This window comes from Pyrgilauda ruficollis, unplaced genomic scaffold (assembly GCF_017590135.1).
Source record: "Pyrgilauda ruficollis isolate IOZ18807 unplaced genomic scaffold, ASM1759013v1 scaffold85, whole genome shotgun sequence".
Lineage (NCBI taxonomy): Eukaryota > Metazoa > Chordata > Aves > Passeriformes > Passeridae > Pyrgilauda > Pyrgilauda ruficollis.
In genome coordinates, this window is record NW_024530488.1 from 2,343,805 (window position 1) to 2,367,413 (window position 23,609).

General features: G+C 38.2%; 1 protein-coding gene across 4 annotated transcripts in view; it reads left to right on the forward strand.

Moving 5' to 3' along the window:
• CASK (calcium/calmodulin dependent serine protein kinase) overlaps positions 1-23,609 on the forward strand; it is a 188,704-nt gene that overhangs the window by 69,225 nt on the left and 95,870 nt on the right. For all 4 annotated transcript variants that reach the window (XM_041487852.1, XM_041487854.1, XM_041487853.1 and 1 more), the window contains exons 3-5: positions 10,828-10,933; positions 17,446-17,523; positions 18,622-18,694. In XM_041487852.1, the coding sequence (XP_041343786.1) occupies positions 10,828-10,933; positions 17,446-17,523; positions 18,622-18,694 (257 nt within the window). The remainder of the gene's footprint in view (positions 1-10,827; positions 10,934-17,445; positions 17,524-18,621; positions 18,695-23,609) is intronic.

Here is a 23,609-nt window from a genome sequence, read left to right on the forward strand (position 1 = left end):
GTCCTTTAAATAACATGAGAAGTGTGTGAATATTAAGAAAGAAAATATTTCTCTGGTGACCTGTAATGGTGCTGGGACTCAGTTAATAGGCAAAATTGTCACTGGATTGGTTCTTTATGGGGGTATGTTACTTCTGTCAGCTTAATCTATAGAAAGGAAAGCATAAGTTTGTAAAGATTTGTGGTATTTTCAGCCTCTTGTAAAATCAGAGACAAGTCAGGCAAGTTAAAAACTTATTCCTTGAGCTGTGACCTCAGTGTTGCTAGAAACAGGCCTGAGCTCAGTTGCAGTGCCTTCATCATTAACATCTGATTTCTGTGGAATAAAAGGAGAATGTGTTTTAAGAGCATTGGTTTCAGAGGCTTGGAGGAGTATTGCAACTGCACAAGCAGGAAAGGGACAATGTGCTTCTTAAAAGCATTACAAACTTGGTATGCAGAAGTACTTCATGGATATTTGGTAAGTAGCAGCAAGTCCAGTTAAAATTTTGTTGGTTTGTTGGTATGGAATCCTGAAAGTGCTTCTAAAAAGTTCATTCTCTAGTGATTTTTTTAATGACTGGACTAAAACATGCACATTAGTTTTACAAAACTTGCTTTATAACGTGTCAGTTAACAAAGAAAACAAAAAAAATATTTTGGCTTTTGGTAATAATTGTGAAGAGAAGCATGTGCAGAAGTGGAACAAACCAAAATTAAATTTTCTTATATCCTGGTTTATTACTGCCTGTGAAGAATTTTGTTCTGTCACTGAACCAGAAAACAAGTTTTGCTAAGGTAGTTGTTCTCCAGCATTCAGACATCATTCCACTGCAGGATTTCCAAGTAGAACAGAATTGGCATCATTCTGACATTTGCTAGGTAGTTGTCTATTACTCAGGGTGCACTGTAGGTGCTGTTTGTGCTTAGTTCCCTGTGCTGTGCAGGGTCTTTCAGAATTCAGCTGTCCCTTACGGCAGCATTTACTGCAACCTGTACTATTTTACCTGAGAAAAACTAAATTAACCTGAGCTGTTTGCCAACTAAAACACTGTCAGTCGCTGAGCTCTGTGGCACTGGGGAGTTGGAGTCATTTTTAGATGCTGGTGTTGCTTGGTTTGACTGGACTTGGGCAAAGTAGATGATTTCCTTTCCAGCATTAGTGTGCAACTGGTTTTGTTTTGTATTGGCTGTGCAGAGCCCAGCAGTTCAAGACCAAAGAAACTTTGATCAAAGCAAACAAGTACATTTTGTCTGCATGAGAAGCATCTTAGGCAGTTAGTTCCCTTTGTGGGTGCCTTTGGGCTGTTCCTGACTCTTAGTGTTCAGCAGCAGAAGCAGTGTAATGGATTATTTAACCCTTCCTCGAGCAGGAGTTACAGACAGTTTGTCTAGACTAGCTGAATATGTTTTGAAGAGATTTCCTTTGTATCTTTAAAATACCAGAGTTTTTCCTGTACAACTCAGATTCTTTCTTAATACCAAAAAGTAAATTTGCCTGTCATTACATTTAAGTAAAGGCTAAGTCACAGAAGAAAAGACATTTCAAACAAAGAAAACCCAAACCCCTTCAAATGTTAGAATGATCATCAAGAGAAATCACTTAATTTTTCAGGATCAGCTCACATCCTCCTCTTGATAATGTTCCATTGCCTCCGAGGGCACTTACTTGATTTAATGTCATTACATTTTAGTACATGAGTACTAAAAACTCACTTAAAGGACTGCAGTGTCTGTAACCTTTAGTTAACCTGATCAGCCTAAGTGAATTCTGGCCAAAAGATGTCAACGTTTGGCACAAAAATGTTATGCCAATCTAAGCATAACATTGGTAATAATGCTTTTAGCACGTTCTGAGATAATACATTGCCTGTGCTGCCATGGCCAAAGGCTGGAGAGAAACCCTGAACACACACACACACACACACACATACATAGACACACACCTGCTCCTGCAGCAAAAAGAGCCCTCCAGAAACGAACAAATGTACAAAAAATCAAACAAAGAACTCCACTCTGGGTGATTAACCTTTAAAAAAGGAGAAATTCCAGTGATTTAAAATGAACTACTTGCAGGCTTTAGCTTTCTAAAGCTTTTTGCTAGACTTTATAGCAATAAACACACACTGTGTTATAGTTTGTGGATTAACTGAAGAATTTCTGGTTTATGAGAGCAAACTGAATGTATTCTAGTTGTGTTATGCACCTCTCAATGTGTGCAGTGTAGTAGGATACTGGTGTGTGGCCATCAGCTCCAAAGGGCTCTGCTTGGAAGCAGAGCAGAGACTGGCCTTGCACAGAACCTGAATAAAAAGGCACTTAGCACTGGATGTACCTTAAATATTTTCGACTGGCATCTTTTATTTGCTCTTAGGCCTGAACTGTTCTTGTCATTAGTCAGATCAAGGGGTGCAGAGCTGGCCAAACACAAAGCCCTTTGCAGCTGAATCCATGCAGGCTCCGTGTGTGTTCAGCTGCTGACTCCGCGAGGATCAAAGCCGGAGCTGCGTTGCCACCTAGTGAGAAATCTGCAGGGACACGTGTCCACGTGGAACTGCACAAACTGGCCACTACAGAGGGGGAAAGAAATATCACCTGACTTAAAGTTCATGTCTCAATTTAATTTGAGGTGCAGTTAAAGATATGAAAACATAAAACTAAGGCAAGCTAGCATTTCCTGGTAATATTGTGAAATCTGGTTTTGTGGCTTCATTACTCATTAGGAGAAGGACAGCAATGTACAAACTGTTGAGATTTAACATATTATCAAATGTTTTTTGCTGCTGTAATCTGGCCATTTGTTTCTATTGCCAGGCTATCAACGCTGTTGTGCTCAGAGGTGTTTGTGCAGGTTCCCAAGACGAGCCAGAACCATTCTGGTGGAAAAGCAGCTCAACCAGGGCGCTCCACCAAGGGCAGAGGGAAAAGGATTGTTTGCAGTTGAGGTGGATCATTCCTTGATTGTGTTAATGGTGTGGTTGCATAAGCATTGCACCAGCATGAAGGGAAAGATGGTGCAGGAATGGAGAAGGAGCTGACAGAAGAGGGAACAATTGCTGCATTTAATGGGGCTGCTCCCCTAAAGTGTTAGTGTTCAGTACAAGAAAGCACAATCTTTATGATTGTGTAACTTTATGAAGTGTAACTTTATGAAATTACAGCCTTCCAATTGTTTCAGTAAAGTCCACTGCGACCATAGAGGTGAGACGTTTTCCAGTTCAGTGCTCCAGCCAGCATGTAAAATTCTTTTATCAAATGCACACCTTATGGCTGATTGTTTCTCTGTTTTATTTTTGTTCGGTTTTAAAAGAAATTTCACGGCATACTCTTGACAGATCTGCTGCTGCACTTCATTCTTTTAAGGAGCTCATTGTATCACAAGGTGTTCAAAATTGTGGTTTGCAGTGTAAAAACCTGTGGTGTATGGTACTTGGGAAGGTGTTGAGTTTCAGACTGTTACACAGTGCTGGGAAAGGTGGGAACGTGGGATTTAATAAATGTGAATATCAGCAGTGAACTCGCTTTCACAGCTTCATTGATTACAACCTGAGAGTCAATGGTTATTTTCAATTTCCTTTCATTAATTATTGAAAACAGGGCAACATTAGAAATGTTTCAGATTTTACAGCACAGGTTGCAAAATGTCTTCAGCAACAATTCCATTTCTATTTGGAAGGCCAGTCTCATGACAGAGAGAACTCTTCTTACTCCTTTTTAAATTAATTTGTGGAGTTTGTAACACTGTTTCTGATTACTAAATTATTTGTTGAGTTTGTGAAGCACTTCAGAAACTGCTTCTTTGCTGTAGAGAAAAGACAGATTGTGCATAAAATTAATTAAAAAACAATAACAATCCGGAAAATATTGCTTTCACATTCTTATGTTTCCTCTTTCCCTTTTCCCCCTACCTCTGAATCTGCTGTTGAGAATTAACCAAGAGGACATAGAATGTGGAAAGTCTTAGATGAGAGATATCTAATCTTTGTTCTTCCTTGAAAAATGTTAGATTTTTTCAATGTGGTGGGTGCTTTGTAAAAAGTTGCTAAGAATTACCATTTAATTAAATGAAATGGGCTTAGATTATCTGCAGTAGGCAGCTGTTAAATACTCTTTTGGGCATTCTTAAACATTTTTATTAGTTCAAGTGGATTGATTTCCTAAAATATACCATCTTATTTATGAAGCATTGCTTATTTGCATGTCCGTAAAAATGAGGAAGTGAATAAAAAGTGATAGAGTTGCTTTCATGGACACAGTCATGCAAACCAACTTACACTGTCTGTCAGATACTTGATTCTGGGCAAGTCTGGTGGATGGATGTATCAGAAGTTGAGAGAGAAGTGGGATTTTTTTCACACCCAGTTTCGTGTTCATCATAGCTGACAGAGTATAAATTGAGGAAGGAAAATTGCCTGTAAGTCTCCCAAGACATCCAGCTCCAGCTAAAAGCCTTTAATGTGTTTATATTTGTGTCCAAACACTGAGAAAGAATAGAGTAGCAAGTGAAAGTTACTCAGAATTTAGCAAACATCTGCAAAGTCTAATTCCACAAAATTAAGATTTCCATAGGTTTCTTCATGGAGGTCACAGAAAGGGAAATATTAGCTGTAACTGCATTGTGTTGTTCTTGCTTCATGCCAGAATTTTGTTTGCAAACACAATAGCATTAAAGCAGAAGATACTGATGGGAGATGGAGTCTCTCACGTTGCCACTGGACTTGTTGATTCCCATGGTGTTTTTATCAAGGGCCACTCACTGCCTCATGCATTTGTTTCTTTTTGGTGCATGTTTCGAGCATGTTTGCTAAGGTACAGATGGATTATGCAATAAGGATTTGGTGACAGTGGAGACACTTTCAGGGAAAGGTGTTACTTGTTCCATTTTCCTTCTCTTTCTTTTAAGTCGAGTTCTGTAATTGAGGTTGCTCATGAGCCATTTCCCCTGCTAAAACTGCAAAACAGTGAGCCAGTGAAGACAAAAATACATTTCTATTTTTCTTAACTGAGTTAGCACTGAAATGGTTTTGGTGTGTGGTGTGACAAGCTGCAGGCTGCTGAACAGAGGGCAGGAATGTGTGTGGGATGAGGGGGGGAAACAGCCAGCAGTTAAATCAGCTTGGCTACCCCGGAGCCTCAGCCACCCCAAGGTGTGTGGGAGGAGAGGCTGGAAAAGCTTTTAGTGCTTGTTGAGGCAACGAGTGTCGGATGTATCTGTGTGGTGAGGAATCGCTCACATAGCCCAGGAAGACAGGAAGTGCTGGTTTAATTAAGGAAAAGGGGAATACTCTCTCGTGGAATAATATAAAAAAAGTACTTAAAAAGAACAAATCTTTGGGGCAGAAACGTTGCTGTGGTTCTGCAGTACAGGAGGTTCACTGCCAGTGGCAATACAGGATGTTCCCACCTCCAGCTGCTCGTTCCTGTTGCGATGTGTTGGCTGCACTGAGAGCTTTTATGACTTCCCTGATGAATTATTAGAATAATAGAGCCTAGAGTAATTTTTACAGAGCAGCAAGAATGGCCAAAGAGGGGAGATGGGGAAATTTTTTGAGTCAGTATTTCCCTGGAAGTTCACATGGTTTTGGCAGTGTGACCTCAGGTACGGTGTGGTTGGTTAGACTGGAATTTGGTGTTGTGCAGGCTGTTCCACGGCGCTGTTACAGGATGATCTGAGGCAGAGCTGTGTAGTGTCTACAGCAGAAAGGGAATTAGATCTGGATTAAATGTAAGCGGCAAGTTTCTGATAACGGGAGGGTGCAGGGACAGCCTTTGTGGGAAGAGGCTCAGGGCTGTGGGTTCCCAGACAGCTCCAGTGGGCCAAAGCTGAACCCGTCAGCCTCGTGTGTGGTGCTTCTGTGAAGATACATTTCAGGAGATGTAGGAAACACTGGAACAAAGTTTAGGGAGTGCGGAGCAAAAAGAGGGCACAGCAAGGTCAGGGAAGGGGGAGATTGACCATGGCAGAGCCGATGGATAACCCTTGCTGGGGTAGCGGAGAGGAGCCTGCAGTGTGCTGAGCGTGGCCCTCGCCCCTGCCCCCCTCACAGCTGGGGCTGGAGGGGCTGAAGTGGAGTGGAGGTAAGGCCATGAAAGGGGGGAGGAAATTTTTTGGCTTCATGTTTATTGTCTTTTAATTGGCAAAAAACAAGTTAATTTCATCAAGGCTGTTTGGCAGAAAATAGTAGCTGATAAACAATCTCGCTGTCTTTATCTCAACCCTTGAGGTTTTTTTTGTTCTTGTTACTTGCATTTTCTACCCCTGCCTCAGCAGGAACCTGAGTGGGAGTTTAACATCTAGCAAAGGCTAATAATCCACAGGACAGTTGTGTGTAGGGTGAAACACTAGGGCTGAGATCTCAGTGTCTCCCTTGTCCCTGCTTCAGGTGGTGCATCAGGCACATTTCAGACACGCAGTTCAGTTTAGCTGTTCCTGGAAGAATTCCATTTGCATGGTCAGGGGTTCTCCACGATGCTCACCAAAGGGTGGTTGCTGAGAATGACATAACCAAGTGAACAAAGCATATTGATTTCCCTTTAAAACTTCGTACTACCACGTCTATTTAAGTTATAAATAATCATATCTTGCTGTACAAAACACATAGAAGCATTTTAAGCAAGAAGCTTACTGTTGAAGATACTTCCTTTCAAAATACTGTCATACCCAAGCTGTGGCTGCAAAACTAATCCTTTAAAGGACTGACCCTGGAAAATCAGAATGGTGTATGCATAAAAATGAATTGTGTATACATAAAAATTGCATGTGCCTTCCATCTTGCTAAGAAACTTGGAGCTGTCTGTCCCAAAAAAAGATGGGACTGCTACAGTCTGTGCACATCACTTTTAAAATAATGAATTGGTGCTATTATGTAGGCTGCTAGAGATCATCTAATTTTTCCATGAACATACTTCGAAAATACGTTCAGTATATTTGAGATGTTTTAAAACTTTGGTAGCAGGTTTTGAAAGGAAATTAGGTGTTTGCCAGAATTGTCAGAGATGTGTAGGATATTAGGTTGTTAATTCCCATGGGAATTTTAAGTGATACTCATGTTTTATGGTTTTTATCAAAGACTGATATATATTTCTGTGCAATTATGTAGAGCAGTTATCTTTTTTTGTGCTTCCAGCAATTCACTTTCAGTGTCGCTATCCACACATGAGGCTGCATTTTCTCTGTGTGGTGATTATGGTTGGGAATTCCCTTTTCCATCTTTGAATTTTTCTTCTTTGTTACTGAAGTCTGAATTTTCCTGCCCTTTAAACAACTTTAGTGCCTCTCTAAATAAGTAGCCAGGTCTAAAATGGAAACTTTAACATGTCTCCAGTTGCTAAAAAAATGCTCAAAGTTTTGTAAACAGACTGAAATTCTGGAACATTTATTGGTAACAGTTGTGTAAAAGGATAGCTTGTAAATGCTTTTTAAATTATGATGTAAAGTAAGAGGCTGTGTGCTAAACAAGTTAAATGGAACACCAGATCATTTTCCCTGTTCCTAGTTGTGTGACAATAACTTCCATGCAGCTGGCAGAGAAACTTCTAAGACTTGTGCTTTTAGTACTTGCAATTCTATTTATTATCGCTGTTGTCAATTATGTTTAATTTTGAAAAAAGTGCTGACAGGAGAGGCTTAAAGAATGAACCAGAAAGTAATTTCTTCAGCCATATCAAGAACAAGAGAGAAATGAATAGATGAAGGGTTCAGAAAGGATTCAAATGAAGTTAAATAGTCCAGCCAGTAAAAGATGACAGTTTGGTTTAGAGTCCAAGACATGCAGGGTATGTTATTTCAGCTAAATTTTGTTTGCTAGTGGAGGAGACTGCTGTAAATATGGGACACATGACCATTACTAAATGACACATCACCTTTACTGCTTAAAGCAAACTTGCTGCCATCTTGGCAGATTCTAGAGTTGTCTTGAATCTTTTATAGGTGTCTGGAATATGAAAGGCTAATTTGAATATGGGATGTGTGTCTGGAACCTTTATTACTACACAACATGGCTCAAATACTCAGCAGAGGTTTAGAAAATGTAGCAAATAGTTCATACAATGTGGTATTCACAATGATGCCACAGATAATATTGTGGCTCACAAGATAATAATGGGATTTTTCTTGGGATATCCTAAATCACCTGGTGCAAAGGAATATCTGCTTGGTTTTGTGTTGGATTGGTCTGTGGGTGCTTGGGAATTTATTTACCTCTTTGACCTGTGGGAGGTAAAATTTAATTCAGTCTAGAAAAAGCATTTGCTAAAGGATTGAGTAGATGCTGATGTCATTTTTTTAAGTGAAAACAATGAAACATATGTGTCATCTCTGCTTTTTCTCCTCCTTCTCTTTCCCTTTTACTGGTCTTAAACATGACTTGTTTTGACCTTTGGGTCATGGTCCAAATGTGCTTCAGAATCCATCAGCTCTTTCCTGCCCTGTGGCTTTGTTGAATCAGTGTGGTATGTGCTTGTCTGTCTCTTTATACCTCATTTTATTTTTCTTAATAGGCCTACTGTTGAACAAGTCCCTGCTGTGTTTAAAATAGGACTTTGTTCTGCTCTTAGCCCCAAGACCCCTTAGTCATAAAAAGCCTTGTTCTGTAACTTCTATTCATTTGTTTTCCTGTTTGGAGATTTTATTTTCCACTTTGTTTCTCCTTCCTCATGTGCTGGTGCTCAGTCTGAGCAATTGCTGCACTCATCCAGTATTACACAGAGGAATGAGGGAAATGGCAGCATATACTTTCTTCCTTTCAGTTCTAATTCTTTTCAAATAAAGCCCACAAAATATTAATAAAGGGAGCAGCCAAAATAAACTATTTTGAGCACAATTTTTGCCTGTAAATAAAGCAGAACTTTCCTGCAATTTAATGTTGGATATTTTCACTTGGCTTTCCGTCTGAAATAGGTATCGGATCCACGGCAAAAAGTGGTGGCATTAAAGTTGTTACAAAGTGAGAGACAAAATACAAGCAGCCTATTTTCTGAAGATCATAGTCATTGACAGAATCACAGTTTTTCATTCTCTTACACTGCTCCGCAGTGTGCTCATCTCTGATCCTGTTTAGAAAGGACTGGATGTGTACTTGAGTGAACCTCTCTGCCTAGGAAAGGGGTGGGAACCATTTGGTGTCAAATCTTTGCCTGTTGTGATGGAAGGGAAGGTTACTGTGTGGCTTTGGTAGTTAATCTGCATTAAGGTGATGTAAGAACTGATAATGTGAGTATTTTCCATAGTGAAAGACATACTGCTGTTTCTTTAGTTTGTAGAATTTCATCTAAATAAATAGATGGACAAATAAAGGCCGAATTTCACATTAATTTCTTTATCAAAGCTTCTTCTGTATCACTGAATGATGCTTCTGTTTGTTGTTCTGCTTGCACCTCTAAGGTGCCATTACATAGTGGTTTCTAAAGGATTGCTCTGTCATTTTGCTTCTAGATTGTATTTGCAAAGTTGTGTAACACAGGTGTCATATGAAAGTTCTGATAACAAAATTTGCACTTTGTGGATCTGAACATTTTTCTTGGATTGAAATTCAGTCATTTCCAAACTCCCAGCTTTTCATTTGAATTTATGGATGGCTGAAAGATCCAGAGTCTAGCATAAATCTGAGTTACCTGTTAAATGCTTCACATAAAGGAATCTTCATCTTGCTGCTTGCGTTTTTCGATATAATTGATTCATGTTAAGAATGTAGGAGGGCACATGTGAAATAGTGCATTGTAAATTTCTTTCTAGTGTAGCCCAGTTATATGGTGAATATTCTCAAACCAAGAAATCCTGTTTTTATTTCTCCATAAATGCATGTTTAGGTCATTCTTGAACAATGTCCAATTTTATGGAAAGAGAAGAAAAAAGTAAAATGTCTGCTTTGGAATTCAGACTGATATTTTCCTTTCTTATCAAATTATCATCAAAGCTATTCATTCAAGATTTTGTTATTCTTTCTAGAATACAAGTAGGTAAGCTAAAAGAAATAAAGTTTAAGGATGATTAAATAACAAAAATACCAAATTGTTTCAACAAAGAAGAAAGAAAATTAATTGTGTGGTTTGGTTTTTTACATTTCTTTATTTGCAGAAGGATTGATTTGTGGTCAGAAAAAGTAGGAGTGTTGTTTAAAACAAAATCTTTTAAGCTTTGAGAGATTTCAGAGTGGTTTCTGCTCTTCTTTTAGCTGCAACTTTTGCTGCTTTATTCACTCTTCTCTAGAGCAGAGATGCAAACTAACGCATGCTGATTAAAATTTCCAGTGTCATTTCATATAATGTGATTTTAAAATAAATACTGTTGAAGAAGTAAACTGGAAGAAATGTAACCATAAGAAAAACACTTCTTTACTTCTGAGGATGGTCAGGTACTGGTGTAGGTTTTCTGGGCAGGTTGTAGAGTTTCCACATCTGGATGTGTTCAGAGCTCAGCTGGGTGAGACCCTGCACAATCTGCTCTGGTTCACCTTGCTCTGAGCAGAGGATTTAGAGACCTCCACTTATTAATAATCCTGTAGTGTAGTGGATTTGTTTTCTGCATTTGGAGGTAATTCTGCAGTGTTGTTAAATATTTAGGATGAAATTCTCAGTGTAATCTGCAACTGTACATTCAAGGAATTTCTGTAGAGTTCTTCAACCTATGACCAAGGATATCTTCTATTAATGTATGAATTCAAGAATCTGTTAAATTTTGAGAGATATGTGAGTATTTGAATTAAGCATAATTAAATATCATCTTGTCAGAGTTCTTTATAAAGATTAATGAATTTTCTAGAAATTTCAAATATGTGCATCTTTCCAAAGATTGTGTTCTAAACAGCTTGAATATATAGCTAATCTGCAACTACCTTCTTACCTTCCACAGATCTGAAGAGAGAAGCCAGTATTTGTCACATGCTGAAGCATCCTCACATTGTTGAACTGTTGGAGACATACAGCTCAGATGGAATGCTTTATATGGTCTTTGAGTTGTAAGTTTCTCTCCTTGATTCTGCCTTTCCATGTTATTTGCTAAATAAAATCCTAAAAGTATGTCTGCTCATACCTGTAGGTTTTGTAGCTCAGAGGGCTTGAGTACTTTGAAAATATTTCTTTCTGGTAAGTCAAGGTTGTCCCAAAAAAAAAAAAAAACAAGTGTCCCACTGTCTTAAGTGGTGAACATCAGGGCTTTGTAAAGACAAGCATGATCCCAAGCATGATCCTTTTTCATGGCTGCAGGGTAAGAGAACTAGTTGAAAATCTGCTGACATCACCTTTGGGTAACTGAGGGTATTTTGTTCCAGTTGTGAAATTTTATTTATTTCTTTCCACACTGTTGCTTCTTTAGCACTGCTTTTCTATTATTAGATAAGAAAGTAAAGTTACTGGTGTTTTAAGTGCTATTGTAAATCAATATACCTGTTCATAATATATGAAAAGATGCTTTTGTCTGCAAGATTTGTTTTGAAAGCTTCAGTGTAGAAGTTTAGTTGTAAGAAAGAACAAAACATGACTTTTCAGCAATGGACAGGTATTTTTATTCAACATCAAGAAACAAAGAAGGGGGGGCAGCCCTGAAATTACCACATTCTTTCTGTGAGAGAAAATTATTCGTTCTTCCTGAGTTAGGTTTTGTCTAAATGGGAAGGATACAACCAGACATGTGAAATGGTCATTTGTGCATGTTCTGTATTTGATCTTCTTTCTCTCTGCCTACCAGCTCTTCTTTTTATGCTCCCTGGATATTCATTCAGTCTGGGCATATGTATTTTTACCTCCTAAATTTCTCTGATCTTCTTCCATTGTGTTTTCTGATGGATTTGAGCTCATGATGTTGGGGTGACCACATCATACACGTTTGTTAGGTAAAACTGGCTTACCCACTAGAGCCAAGAATTTGATTTGAGATGTCCACATAAAAAATAATTCTCTCATGTTTTACCACTGAGGTAGTAGAAAAGCCACAATAAAAGCATCAGGTAAAGCAGAAAATTGTTGTTTGCAAGTCTTCTGCGTTTTTAAATGAGTTTATAAACTTACAGTTTTGTGAAATAATTGTTCTGTGCTTTCCTCTGTGTACATTTTGATTCAGTACTGACTTTGCATTTTATTTTGAAAATCCCAAAGCATTGACCGAGGGACTTTAATTACCTTATTATGAAATAATTATGTACACCTTGGGTAGTCATACTCAGATAATTAACAAGATTTTGAAATGGAAAAAAAAGGGGTTTCTTCTATTTTTAACATGCTGATAGTTCAGAAATATGAGACAAAAGCAGTAATTATTTTTTAATGACAACCCTATTATAATTTATGTTTGTACACATAAAAAGCAAGTCTGAACAATTAGAATTACTACACAAATACTGCACCTGACTTCAGGCCACATGAAAGAAGGAATTACAAAGCTAAATTATTTGAGGGATGATGATTGTTTATCATATGTATGTCCTTGTCTCTTTTGTACACAAAAATCATCAGTCTTTTGTAGAAGTGACAGAAAATGAGGCTGCAGGAACACCTGTGCTCGAGATGTGGGAGGGAATGGAAGGGCTGTGGCAGGATGTGGTGTTGTGCTGGGGGGGTGCTTTGGTCAAGGGATTCAGCACCAGGCTGGTGTTTGTGTGGAGTGAGAGAGACTGCATTGTCTGAGTCTGAGCATTAGGGACACAGTCTGTAACTGTGACCAGAAAAACAAACTTGGAGTTGCAGAAAAGCATCTCTGTACATGTAGGTAATTCACTTTCCTCCATACTGCTTTCTGTTCATTATGCTGTTACTGTAACCAGCTCAACTGATTTGCAGCAAATTTCTGTCTATAGTAATAAAATATATTTCATTGGGGTCTAGTTACTCTGAAGGGACTGAAAAGGGGAAGACAACACAGATCTGCAGAGGAGACATAAACCCAGCTGTGATGAGTGATTTGTGGGCTGGCAGGTGCTTTACATGAAAACTAAGGCAGGCCCAGCACATAAAATGTGTGGAATAACCAAACCTAAAAGTTGGTGCCATCACTTGCACATAAATGATTCATTGGTTTACTGCTGTTCCATAGGCTGTGAGCTGCATGGGACAACTGCTAGAGGAACCCTGAATATCTTGCCAAACCTACTGATACAGGAAAAGTGCAGGTGAAATAAGCAAATGTAGCATGTACCTGGGAACAGCTGATTGAACCACTCAGGAAAATATACAATTTGTGCCCGATTTTGAAAGCTTTTGTGAAAAGAAACATTTTAAATATCAAACCGCGATTCATAGAAGCAATGATGAAGATGCACAGTAGCAATGAGGTTTGACACCAAAAAATGAGCTCTGTTTTGAACCCCTTATTCATACACAAGCTCAAGCACTCTTTAGACTGGCCCATATCTCAGATTACCAGCAGGCTGTATGGTGCTGCTGTAATAAATTGCAGTGAAGCTGGTGGCCATAATAGATGAAGTGCATGTGTAGAGTAAGAAGCAGACCCTATCCCAGAAAGCCTTATTGCTAAGCTGAAAATAGTATTTTAAAAGTATGTAGGTGTTATTGCATTACAAATAAGAGAGGATCTACCTGTGCGAAATTATTTCCCTCACACACATCCCAGCTGCCCCCCATCCCCCCCCGCCAGAGGGGCTCTTTACTCTGAAGGAAATGATCCCTTGGAGGCTCTGGAGACACCTTACATCTGGGAAAGGCCAATTCTACTCTCTGTAATAGAGTTGCAATATTCTTTCCCATCTTTGGTGTTATTTGCTGGCAGCTGTATAGAATCATGGGGTCATTTAGGTTGGAAAAGACCTCATAAGATGATCAAGCCCAACCATTAACCCAGCAGTGCCAAATCCACCACTAAACCATGTCCCTAAACTCCCCATCTACACATCTTTTAAAGAACCCCAGGGATGGTGACTTCACTGTTAACCTGGGCATCCTGTTCTCATGCTTGACAACGCTCTCAGTAAAGAAATTTTTACTGCTATCCAATATAAACCTCCCTCAGCACAAACTGAAGCTATTTGGCCTTTTCTGATTGCTTTTGTTACCTGAAAGAACAAACCGACCCTGACCTGGCTACAACCTCTTTCAGGCATTTTCAGATACTGATGAGGTCCCACATAAGCCTCCTGGTTTAATTTAGGATACTGTTTTCTCTGTGGTATACAAGTGTCACTTAATGTTCTGTTGCTTATTATATTTTTTTCCTAATGATCATTGATTTTTATAGTGAGAATACTTTGAGAAGGGTCACAGCTACTTGAAATATTTCTAAAAGAAAGCAAATACTCATTTTGAAGGGTCTGAAAACTAGATTTTGGACTTACGAATACATTATTTGCAGTTTATCCTCAGTATATATGGACTGAGAGTATTTCCATGCTGAAGAGCTCAGCTACAGGAGCAGTGAGTGCATTCCAAAATACCTTGGTATTTGGTAATTTGCAGAATATTGTCTTAACACTATACGTAGGTGAGTTTGGTTTTCTTGGTGCATTCTAAGAGAGGTTTATATCTTGGGACATTAGAAGAACAGATATGTTAAGATTTAGCTGTTAGGGTGTGTATATATATATAATTGTATACCTATAGCTTTGCCATTTAATGTAGCTGACATGTAAAAATGCTTCAGGTTTAAGATCTCAAATTCATAAAAGCAGTACTTAACAGGGTAGCAGTTGGCTTATATGAGGTAAGTGAAGATGGCAAGTACATGAAAACTGTTCAGGTGAGGGGGAAAATGCCGTTGTGCACAAGCCTTGAACCATACATGGTACAAAACTCAGTTATGAGCAGTATGTCAACTCTGAATTTTTGTATCTTATTTTTATTAACTAATAATTCAGTTCCCTGAATGAAGCAGTGGTTCTAAAGCTTTCTCATAAATTAAGTTGTAAGCCACATCCTATTAGGCCTGCAAATTGAAAGCTATCATACCCCAATCTGAAAACACAGATTTGTTATGCAGTATGCTGTCTGTTCTTCAGTCACTGCTGGTGTCAGAGCAATTTTTTTTTTTTTTTTTTTTTTTTAAATTTTATTTTATTTTATTTATTTAAAATACATCGGTCCCAGTGAATTCATGTCCCTTCCATGAGCTCCCTCTGCTGGTGTCAGGGAATTCTCTCAGGTTATGACTGTCTTCTGATTTTTCCCAAATTTTTTTGCACCATCCACTAAAGTCTTCAGAATGAATATATTTGTATGTTTACTTCAGTGGATTTTAACTTTTTTCTTTTTTTGTGGTTTTCACATGCTTATGCTGATAGTTGCAAACCCTTGAGACTTCCTAAACTTTCATTCCATCACGATCCCAAAACTTTATTGCTCTCATGTAATACAAGACTTTCAGTTTCTGCAAAGTCATCTTGTAAGTATTTGAGCTATTGCTGAGTTTTTAGTCTGTGGGTTCACTGAAGTTTCTGGGATTTCTTATAACTGAGGTTGACTCTGGCTTTTTTTTCAGCCTCAGCTAGACAAAAGTCTCATGATTTTTAGGTAAAAGTCAATATAATGTATTGAATATATTGTATCACATGGACTTATACAAGTCCTCTTTACACATGAATCAAAATCTTCTCTTTTAAAAAAAGGATTTTTTTTTTTTTTGCCATGAAAAAATGGTCAGTTTATTTCAGAGATTAAAGAACACCTGACTCATATTTGTGCTTGGGAGGCCAACAGAGTTCATCTTAATGGAGTAAAACTTTCAAACATGTGTACCAAGAAGAAATCACTGGCACTTACTGGTAGAAAATTTCAATTAAAAATGCTGCAGTCTGTAAGTGAGAGGTAGAAATACATGTTAAAGACCATGCTGATTATAAACACCTTGTGTAATAGAAAAATTAATGTAAAAACATTATACTCCTCCCTCCATGTCTGAAGAACTATTGATGCTGCTAAAAAGCTTGAGTGCCTCTGGATCTTTAATTTCCCTGACTTGTTATAAAGTACAGGTAATTAGTCTTCTAAAGGGTTCTGCTGCTTCATGAGAATGACATCTGCTCATTTTTCGTAGCTGATCATACATTTTGTATATTCTACATTTGAGAGAGGGTTGAGAGGTTGACATGAGGGATTTTTTCCAGTGAGCCAGTGAATTCCAGGTTTGTGCTCTCTCAGTGACCCTGCCCCATGGCTGCTGTATGGACTCTGTGATATCCTCTGGGTGATATTTAGCCCTGTATGCAGACCTGGTGTCAGGAGTTGTGCAAGAAAAACTGCTGGGAAAAAAACCTGCAGAGGAATATTGATGCAGTGAAGAACAGACATGGTTTGGCAATATGGGGCTCTTTGCACTCTTCAGTGTGCTTTTCTTTTGGTCACCAGTCCCTCTTAGAGTTGTCAGTGCTCTATCCATTTGATAGTGTATTTTGCATGAGGGAGACCTTCGGGATTTGTTTGGGAATTAAAGCTTCTGCACATGACTTGTGGCTCCCTAAGCAGAAGTTTGGCATTGCAGGTATGTAACAAAGCAGAAGTGATGCTGATATTCTGAATAGCTCACTGAAACAACCCTGGGAATGTTGGCTGTCCAGATGCCTTGGAAATTCTGCCTTTTGGGTTTTTTCCCCCTTGAGTCTTTGTGGAGAATAAATAAAAAAGGTGTGAAGGCTGAAGATGTCATGTTACATTCAATATTTTTGCAAGTGCCTTATTAAACATGAGTTGTGTGCTTTTTATTGTTCCTGTTAACTCTTGTTACACTCTTCTTGCTCCATCAGGCTGTGGACATTTCTAGATACAATCTTAGGTCCCTTTCAGGAGAGGAAAAAAAGGGCAGCACCAGGCTGCTTTTATTTTAGAGAAATGGCAGCCTAATTTCAGACTAAGGTCTGTGAATTTATCTGCATCCAAAGTGTAATGCTGCTCATTGTGGGAAGTTCGGTGATCAGAATGAGGGAGAGGAGGAGAAAGGTATCAAGTTTCAGAGCTGGTGATACAGTATGTGAGCTGTCAGTGTTCTCAGGTTTCTATGAGCTGTAAAATCTCCTCTTGGCTGCTTAATTATCCAGAGGAGAATGCCAACTGGCAAGACTGTACTGTATTTCTAGAGTATTTTTCAAAGTCTTCATTTAAAATTCAAATTGAGTAACATTTTTTTTTTTACTACAGTCATTAGTTTAGAGTTGCACTTGTAATGCTTATAAGAACACACTTAACCTAATATCAGGAGCTAATTGTTAAATTGCACTGTCCTCTTTGCAGGGCATTGGCTTTTCTTGCACACCTTGTTCAATGACCAGTTTAAGCAATTAAGTAAATGTTTGGTATTGGTAATGCTTTTAGGAGAGCTGTTACATGACTTGAGGGACATAAAATGGTTAACCTGTGGCAAGCCATTTTCTATTAGATTACCCATTAAATGCTGTTTTAATGAGTAATGCACTGTACTTGTATCTAGAGTACTTTATGTAAGATTTGTGTAATTGAAATAAATAGATTTTAAAGCATTTTTATGTAGTTGATGGTAGTTATCAGTTTTAAGCATTTTGCCTCTTTTTACCTGCAGTATGGATGGAGCAGACCTGTGTTTTGAAATTGTGAAGAGAGCAGATGCTGGATTTGTCTACAGTGAGGCTGTAGCCAGGTATTTATTATAATTTTAATTAATCCCTCAGGATAAATAGAAAAGAATGGAATATAGTGTTGTACAATCTGTTAGCTAAAACTTGAAAGTTGTACTATAAATAATCCTTTTCCTACACTCTAGATGTTTATTGCAATAATTAGCACAATCAAAGTAGAATTTTGGAGCATTTTGCCGTTTACTAGGTACAGATTTGGATGAGATTATTGAGTAAAACTGTTTTACTGTGAATAAAAAAATTTCACATCCGATGCCTAATTGACTGTGTTTGCCTTTATGGATCTCTCATATGATAGCATTAAGTGACTTGCCTGTCGTGGTGAGAATTTTACTGGTCTTGCTAGATGGAGTTGGTTTGGTTTTTTCTTTCTAATGTATCACTGTATTTATGATCACCTCACCTTTCCACTTATGAGATTAACTAAGATGAAAGAGTCTATAAAATTGCAAAAGGATAATGAAATCCACTGTCCTAATGGCCTGATAGTTGAGCTCAAAGCCCACAGCATTCTTTGTTTGCTTTCCTCAACACTGTAGATTTTTTAGCATGGTAGGAACCAGGTTAGAGGAGCCATCAATGTCTGTGTTTGAACCTCCTGCTCAGGGCAGGCTCAGCACAGCATTTTTATCATGCTGCTCCAGGCTTTGTCCAGTGGGGTGTAGAATATCACCAAGGAGGGAGATTCCACAGCCTCCCTGAGCATTTGATTCAGTGCATTGTGATGTTCCTGTGGAAAAAAAACATTGCCTCTAACCAGCTGGGGCCCCCAGAGGACAAGGATTGGCTCCCTGAGCCACAGTGATGCTCTGATGCAGCACAGGGTGCGGAATTATTGAACATTTGAAACCTTTACAAAAACCTGGAAAACACAGATTTTTATTTTCTAATTTCCCTCATCTTCAATCAGAATAATTCTCAAGCTTTAGATTGTGTTATTCGCTACTATAAACCTAAACTCCATTCTACAGAACTCTAGATATTTGAGGTGAAATTGGTTGATTAGTTTTATACAGTTAGACTCTTAATACTTAGATGGTTAAATGTGTATAGTAATTTTTCCTGCAGGTTTCTCATGCATAATGTGTTTGTTTTTTCAGTCATTACATGAGACAGATACTGGAAGCTCTACGTTACTGCCATGATAATAATATAATTCACAGAGATGTGAAGGTAAGGGGGCTTAATTACTTTTTCTTCTTCACCACAATAATGCAAAGTACTGAATTTCAATTTCTATAATTTAGAGAGGAGAGGAACTGTAGAAAAGGAATCTGTCTCTATTTGCTGAGTGTGTCTTTACTCTTATTGTGTCATGTAAGATTGAAGCCCACACTAATTCCATCAATATAGAACACTTAGGAGGTCTGTATTCACAAATTGTACATGCATTTAATTACAACGTGCTTGGAAAGTCAGTTTAATTTCTACTTTTTGAATATTTATACAGAATCTGCTTGCATTTTCTTCTTGTTAGGAAAATGTGTATATAAATTAATTGCATAAATTAAACTGGAATTGGCAGTTTATTGGCATCAATTTGACAGCATAATGACAGCCCTCATTCACACTAAGATTTCATAGCGATGCACAGGCTTAAATGCTAAATATTAGTAATATTATCTGCTTCTTGGAGACAGTCCAATAAACATTTATTATTATGAAAACTTCTTTAATATAAATAAGTTTGAGAGGATAAATGCAGTGTTTAAGACCAGTGTATGAACATATGGATTTTAATCTGATAAACTTTGTACTGTTTCTATGGATATTTATGGAAGTAGTTTATCCTAAAGTACTGTAATGTAAGTAGCTGGGAGTTTTAACCCAAGTGGGCTTGACTCTCTTCAATTTGAATATGCAAATTCTTTGTTAATGTCATTGCCTAAAGTAGTTATTCCCGCTTCTCCAAGAGTTTGGTTCCATCCAAAGTGAGTCAAACATTGTAGGAGTTAAGAAAAATACTAGCAAGCTCTGATGGTGCAGTTTGAGAAGTGACTCTTGGGTTTTAGTGAATAGAGAAGATGGAGGGAGGGTAAACTGCGCTTCAAACTCCTGCAGGTGACCTGTGAGGGGAGAGAGTACAGACACTGAACTGGTGGTTTTTATGAGGAGTCGTTTGGTCTTCTATACCCAGACACTGCAGACCATTCGCCTCTTACTCCTTTCCTTTTGAAATCAAGAGGATTATTATGTATCAGGCTTTCTTTTTAAGTTTGTTGTTTTAATAGTCATTTCATAAAACAGAGTCTAAAAATTAGAATTTTTTAATACCAGCTCTTAGTTGCTGGTAGAATGTCTCATACTGTTCTATGTTGATGGTTCTAGGTACTTTTAATTGTTTGGTTTTGGTACCACATGAATTTCAGAATTAATCTGAAATCATCATTATGTTGCTGTGTCTTCGTGAAAGCTCCGCTTGTTTTTGTTGGACCGTATTATTGAAAAAAACCCCAAGTTTTAGCTTCAAGGGCCTCTGAGGGAAGCCATTTTGCTGAGGGTAAAGTGAGGATTTATTTTAGTGCTTATCCTATCTCTTTAGAACCTCAGAATCACAGGCTTGTTTTTTTTTAAATATCAGCCTTAGAAATGAACCTGTTCAAATTACATACGTTAGGAAAAAATGTCTAATGTATCAGTCTAAAGCTGTGTAAACCAACAGTGCTTTGTTTTGGCAAAAGGGGGGGGGGGATGTGGCTCTGAAATGAGATTCTTGTGTTTTCCTGTAAAATTCCTGCTGCAATTTGAGTACCCTTTGTCACTGGCTTAGTTTTGCAATAACTTTAACAGAATGGTTTTTATCAGTAAAACATCAAGAGGTTTTGCAATCTTTTGTGAGCCTTTATTGTTATGTAGGCTTCAAGGGCCTCTGAGGGAAGCCATTTTGCTGAGGGTAAAGTGAGGATTTATTTTAGTGCTTATCCTATCTCTTTAGAACCTCAGAATCACAGGCTTGTTTTTTTTTAAATATCAGCCTTAGAAATGAACCTGTTCAAATTACATGCGTTAGGAAAAAATGTCTAAGGTGTCAGTCTAAAGCTGTGTAAACCAACTGTGCTTTGTTTTGGCAAAAGCAGTGCAGAGCTGTGGGGTTTGGGAATTGAACACATTAAACTGCAGTATCCAGGCTCTAGATGTCACTGTAGAAGTTGTTTTGAAAGGAAATAGGCTAAATGACCACTTTAGAAATTACCTGAATGTGTGAAAGTGCTTTAATAAAATCTGTAAGGTTAATATAGTCAGGCTACATTTTTCTCCCTTTTAGACTTTCTGTGAATGTTATTTTGAAATGTAAAATGCTTGGTTGTTTTTTGCTGCACAGGAAAATCAGGACCTTGTAGTCCTTGTAAGGTTCAGATATCTTTCAGCTGGTTTTGTGCTCCCTTAGCTCCTGGATGATCAGGAAGTTAGACAGTTTAGAGTAGACAAAATTACTGTTGTCTGGTACCAGAAACTTCACCTGACCTTTCCAAGTGACTCCAGCCTGGGATAAACCCCCTGTGCCCCACATTCACCTCTGGTGTCAGAATCAAAATGTGAAAGCTTTCACAGGATGGTCTGCAGTTGTCCTAATTGCTCTCACTGCTCTGTGAGACCAGATGTGTCTTGAGCCTGTGTACATCATTTCACCCCCTTCAGCTTTGCTTAAAGGCTTTATAATCAGTGACAATTACAAATTTGCTTCACCATCAGTTAACGTGATCCTGCAGTGCTTGGAAGCTGGATCATATGGTAAGGAAAACAGAAGATGCAGGAAGGTAGAAAACTAGAGACAGCTGTGCATCAGAAATGTGAATGTCAGGAACTTTTTCCCTTGCCACAACATTTGTTCCTGTTCTTTCAATCTACCGATAGAGGACTCAGCAATTCCTTTTCTTCTGTCATAACCTTGCTGTGTCAGAAATACCCAGAAGGTGGCTGTTGAAAATAGCAGCATTGAAAGGAAGTCTTTTCCATTACCAAATGTTATTACAGAGCAGCTTGTGTACAGAGAAATCTTTATGTACGAGAACAACAAAAGGAAAAGGGGGGGGTGGGGGAGCCTTTATTGTTATGTAGAATTTTCCATAGTTGCAAAAATCTTGTTGTAAAAATATCTCTTAATATAACTGAGGGATATAAGAGTGAGAGTATATAAGGTGTAAGAGTAATTTAATCACATCAAGAGCTTTAGTTGCTGGGGTTTTATCCTTAATTCATTCCAAGTACTCCAGCTTTGTTCCATGATTTCCATGTAGTTTGAGTACCTGAGTGCTGATTAGCAAATTAGTGTGCAGCTGGGGTCAGGGTGAGCCCGTTAGCGAAATGCAGACATCCAAAATGTTCATTATGGCTTTATCTTGATAGGTATGAATGCTTGTTTCAATATGTGATCATCTAAATAGATAAACCTGCTAAAGCAAAAATACACATATTCTGCCTTCACTGTCATTAAGATTCAGTTCAATATTTCTGTGACTGGGAATAAAAACCAGGGAGTTTTTCCAGGGAATAAGACCAAGCATTATGTTCTGCACTGCATGTCATATACACATGAGCTGGTCCAGGTTACCTGAGACTTGACCTGTGGATAGATTTGCATGGTGATTTTGGCACTTTACAGAGCTTAACCCGTGATACGAATTCTGAGAGCACACTCAGTTACCACTTCTGCCTTTCATTGCCTGAACTGCTTCTAGCTCAGCACTTCAGATTTGGCTGGTAGAGTTCAACACTCCTACACTTCTGCTTTTAGGCATATCTAAAAAATTAGTAAACGTACTAGATACGTGTTTGTCTGTGTTTATGTAACTGTATATTTGGTTATTTAAAAAATAACCAGGATAGAATCTGTTCTTTATCTTTTTGCATCTTTTAATACCCAAAACAAGAAATCTGTTGCATGCTATTTTCCTTCCAGTCTTTTCAATTTGATACTTCTTTTATGCTTTCTGGGGACATGCAGTAATAATTAGTGTTTTTCTGTATTTTCTAGAGCTTACTAGATCCTTGAGATCCAATAGCAATTTCTTGGTGAGGATTTTGTTACATATTAAGTTGTTAAAAATTATTAAGGCTGCAAAACCACTATCAGAGGTGCAATTGAAGTGTCCTACCTGGCCACATTTTTTTTTTGAGGTACACTTCCTCATTCAATGTACAAGTTAAGACTCCAAAACTTTCAGTATTATTTCTCAGTGTTTCTTCAGGCAATGCTCTTTTCCCCCTGTTTATTTTCACTCCTGTGCCCCTGCTTCATATCTCAAGGTCCCCATGCTTGTTTTGTCCAGCCCTTTTCCTGTTGATCTATTAGTATGTTCAGAAGCAATTTTGCTGAGAAAAGTGTAATTATTCTGCTTGGCCTACCTGGAGCTGAACATACAAACTTTCTGGTCACTGAATTTATAGGTTTCAGTCATTTGCTCACACAGTCAGAAAACTCATGTCTTCTGATCGATGAGCTGGTTTCCCATGCAGCTCATTTGAATGGCTTAACCAAAAATTTGACAGACTCTTGTGGTCTCTAAACTGCTTTGCAAACCAAACTTTGTTTGTCTTATGATTTTGTGTTTACTGCAATAGAAAAGAATTGTTTTATTGGTTTTTTTTTAAACAATTCACATGTCACCTGCTGATTTTGGCACCAGCATGTCCAAGCAGTGCAAGAAGTTTGCCACATGAGCTGTGTTTTGCTGTAGTGTTTTTCTAACTCTCTTCATCCCTCATGCCTTTAAGTTTTGGGGGGATTTTTCCTCCATGAACTCTTCTGTCAAATGCCAGACCAGTGCAGGACTCAATTTGTAATTTCTCAAATTGCTTGTACTGCAGAAAAACTTTTCCGCTATTTGAAACAAGAAAACTTTGGTGCAGCTAAGAACTTTAAAGGACATCACCTTGGGCAGATTACATAGGAAAATAAATAGGCATTTCTGGGTGCTGTGTAGAAGTATTTGAGTGGGATCTTGCTAAGAGTCTGTCACAAAGTTATATTTGATTAGTAGTTCCCGAAGTTTCATTCATTTTTCTGCCTTTTTGATAAGCACTGGGGAGCAAGTGGTTGTGACTAGAAAAATGTAGGAGGAATGTCTTCAGCCTATGCTGCCCTCAA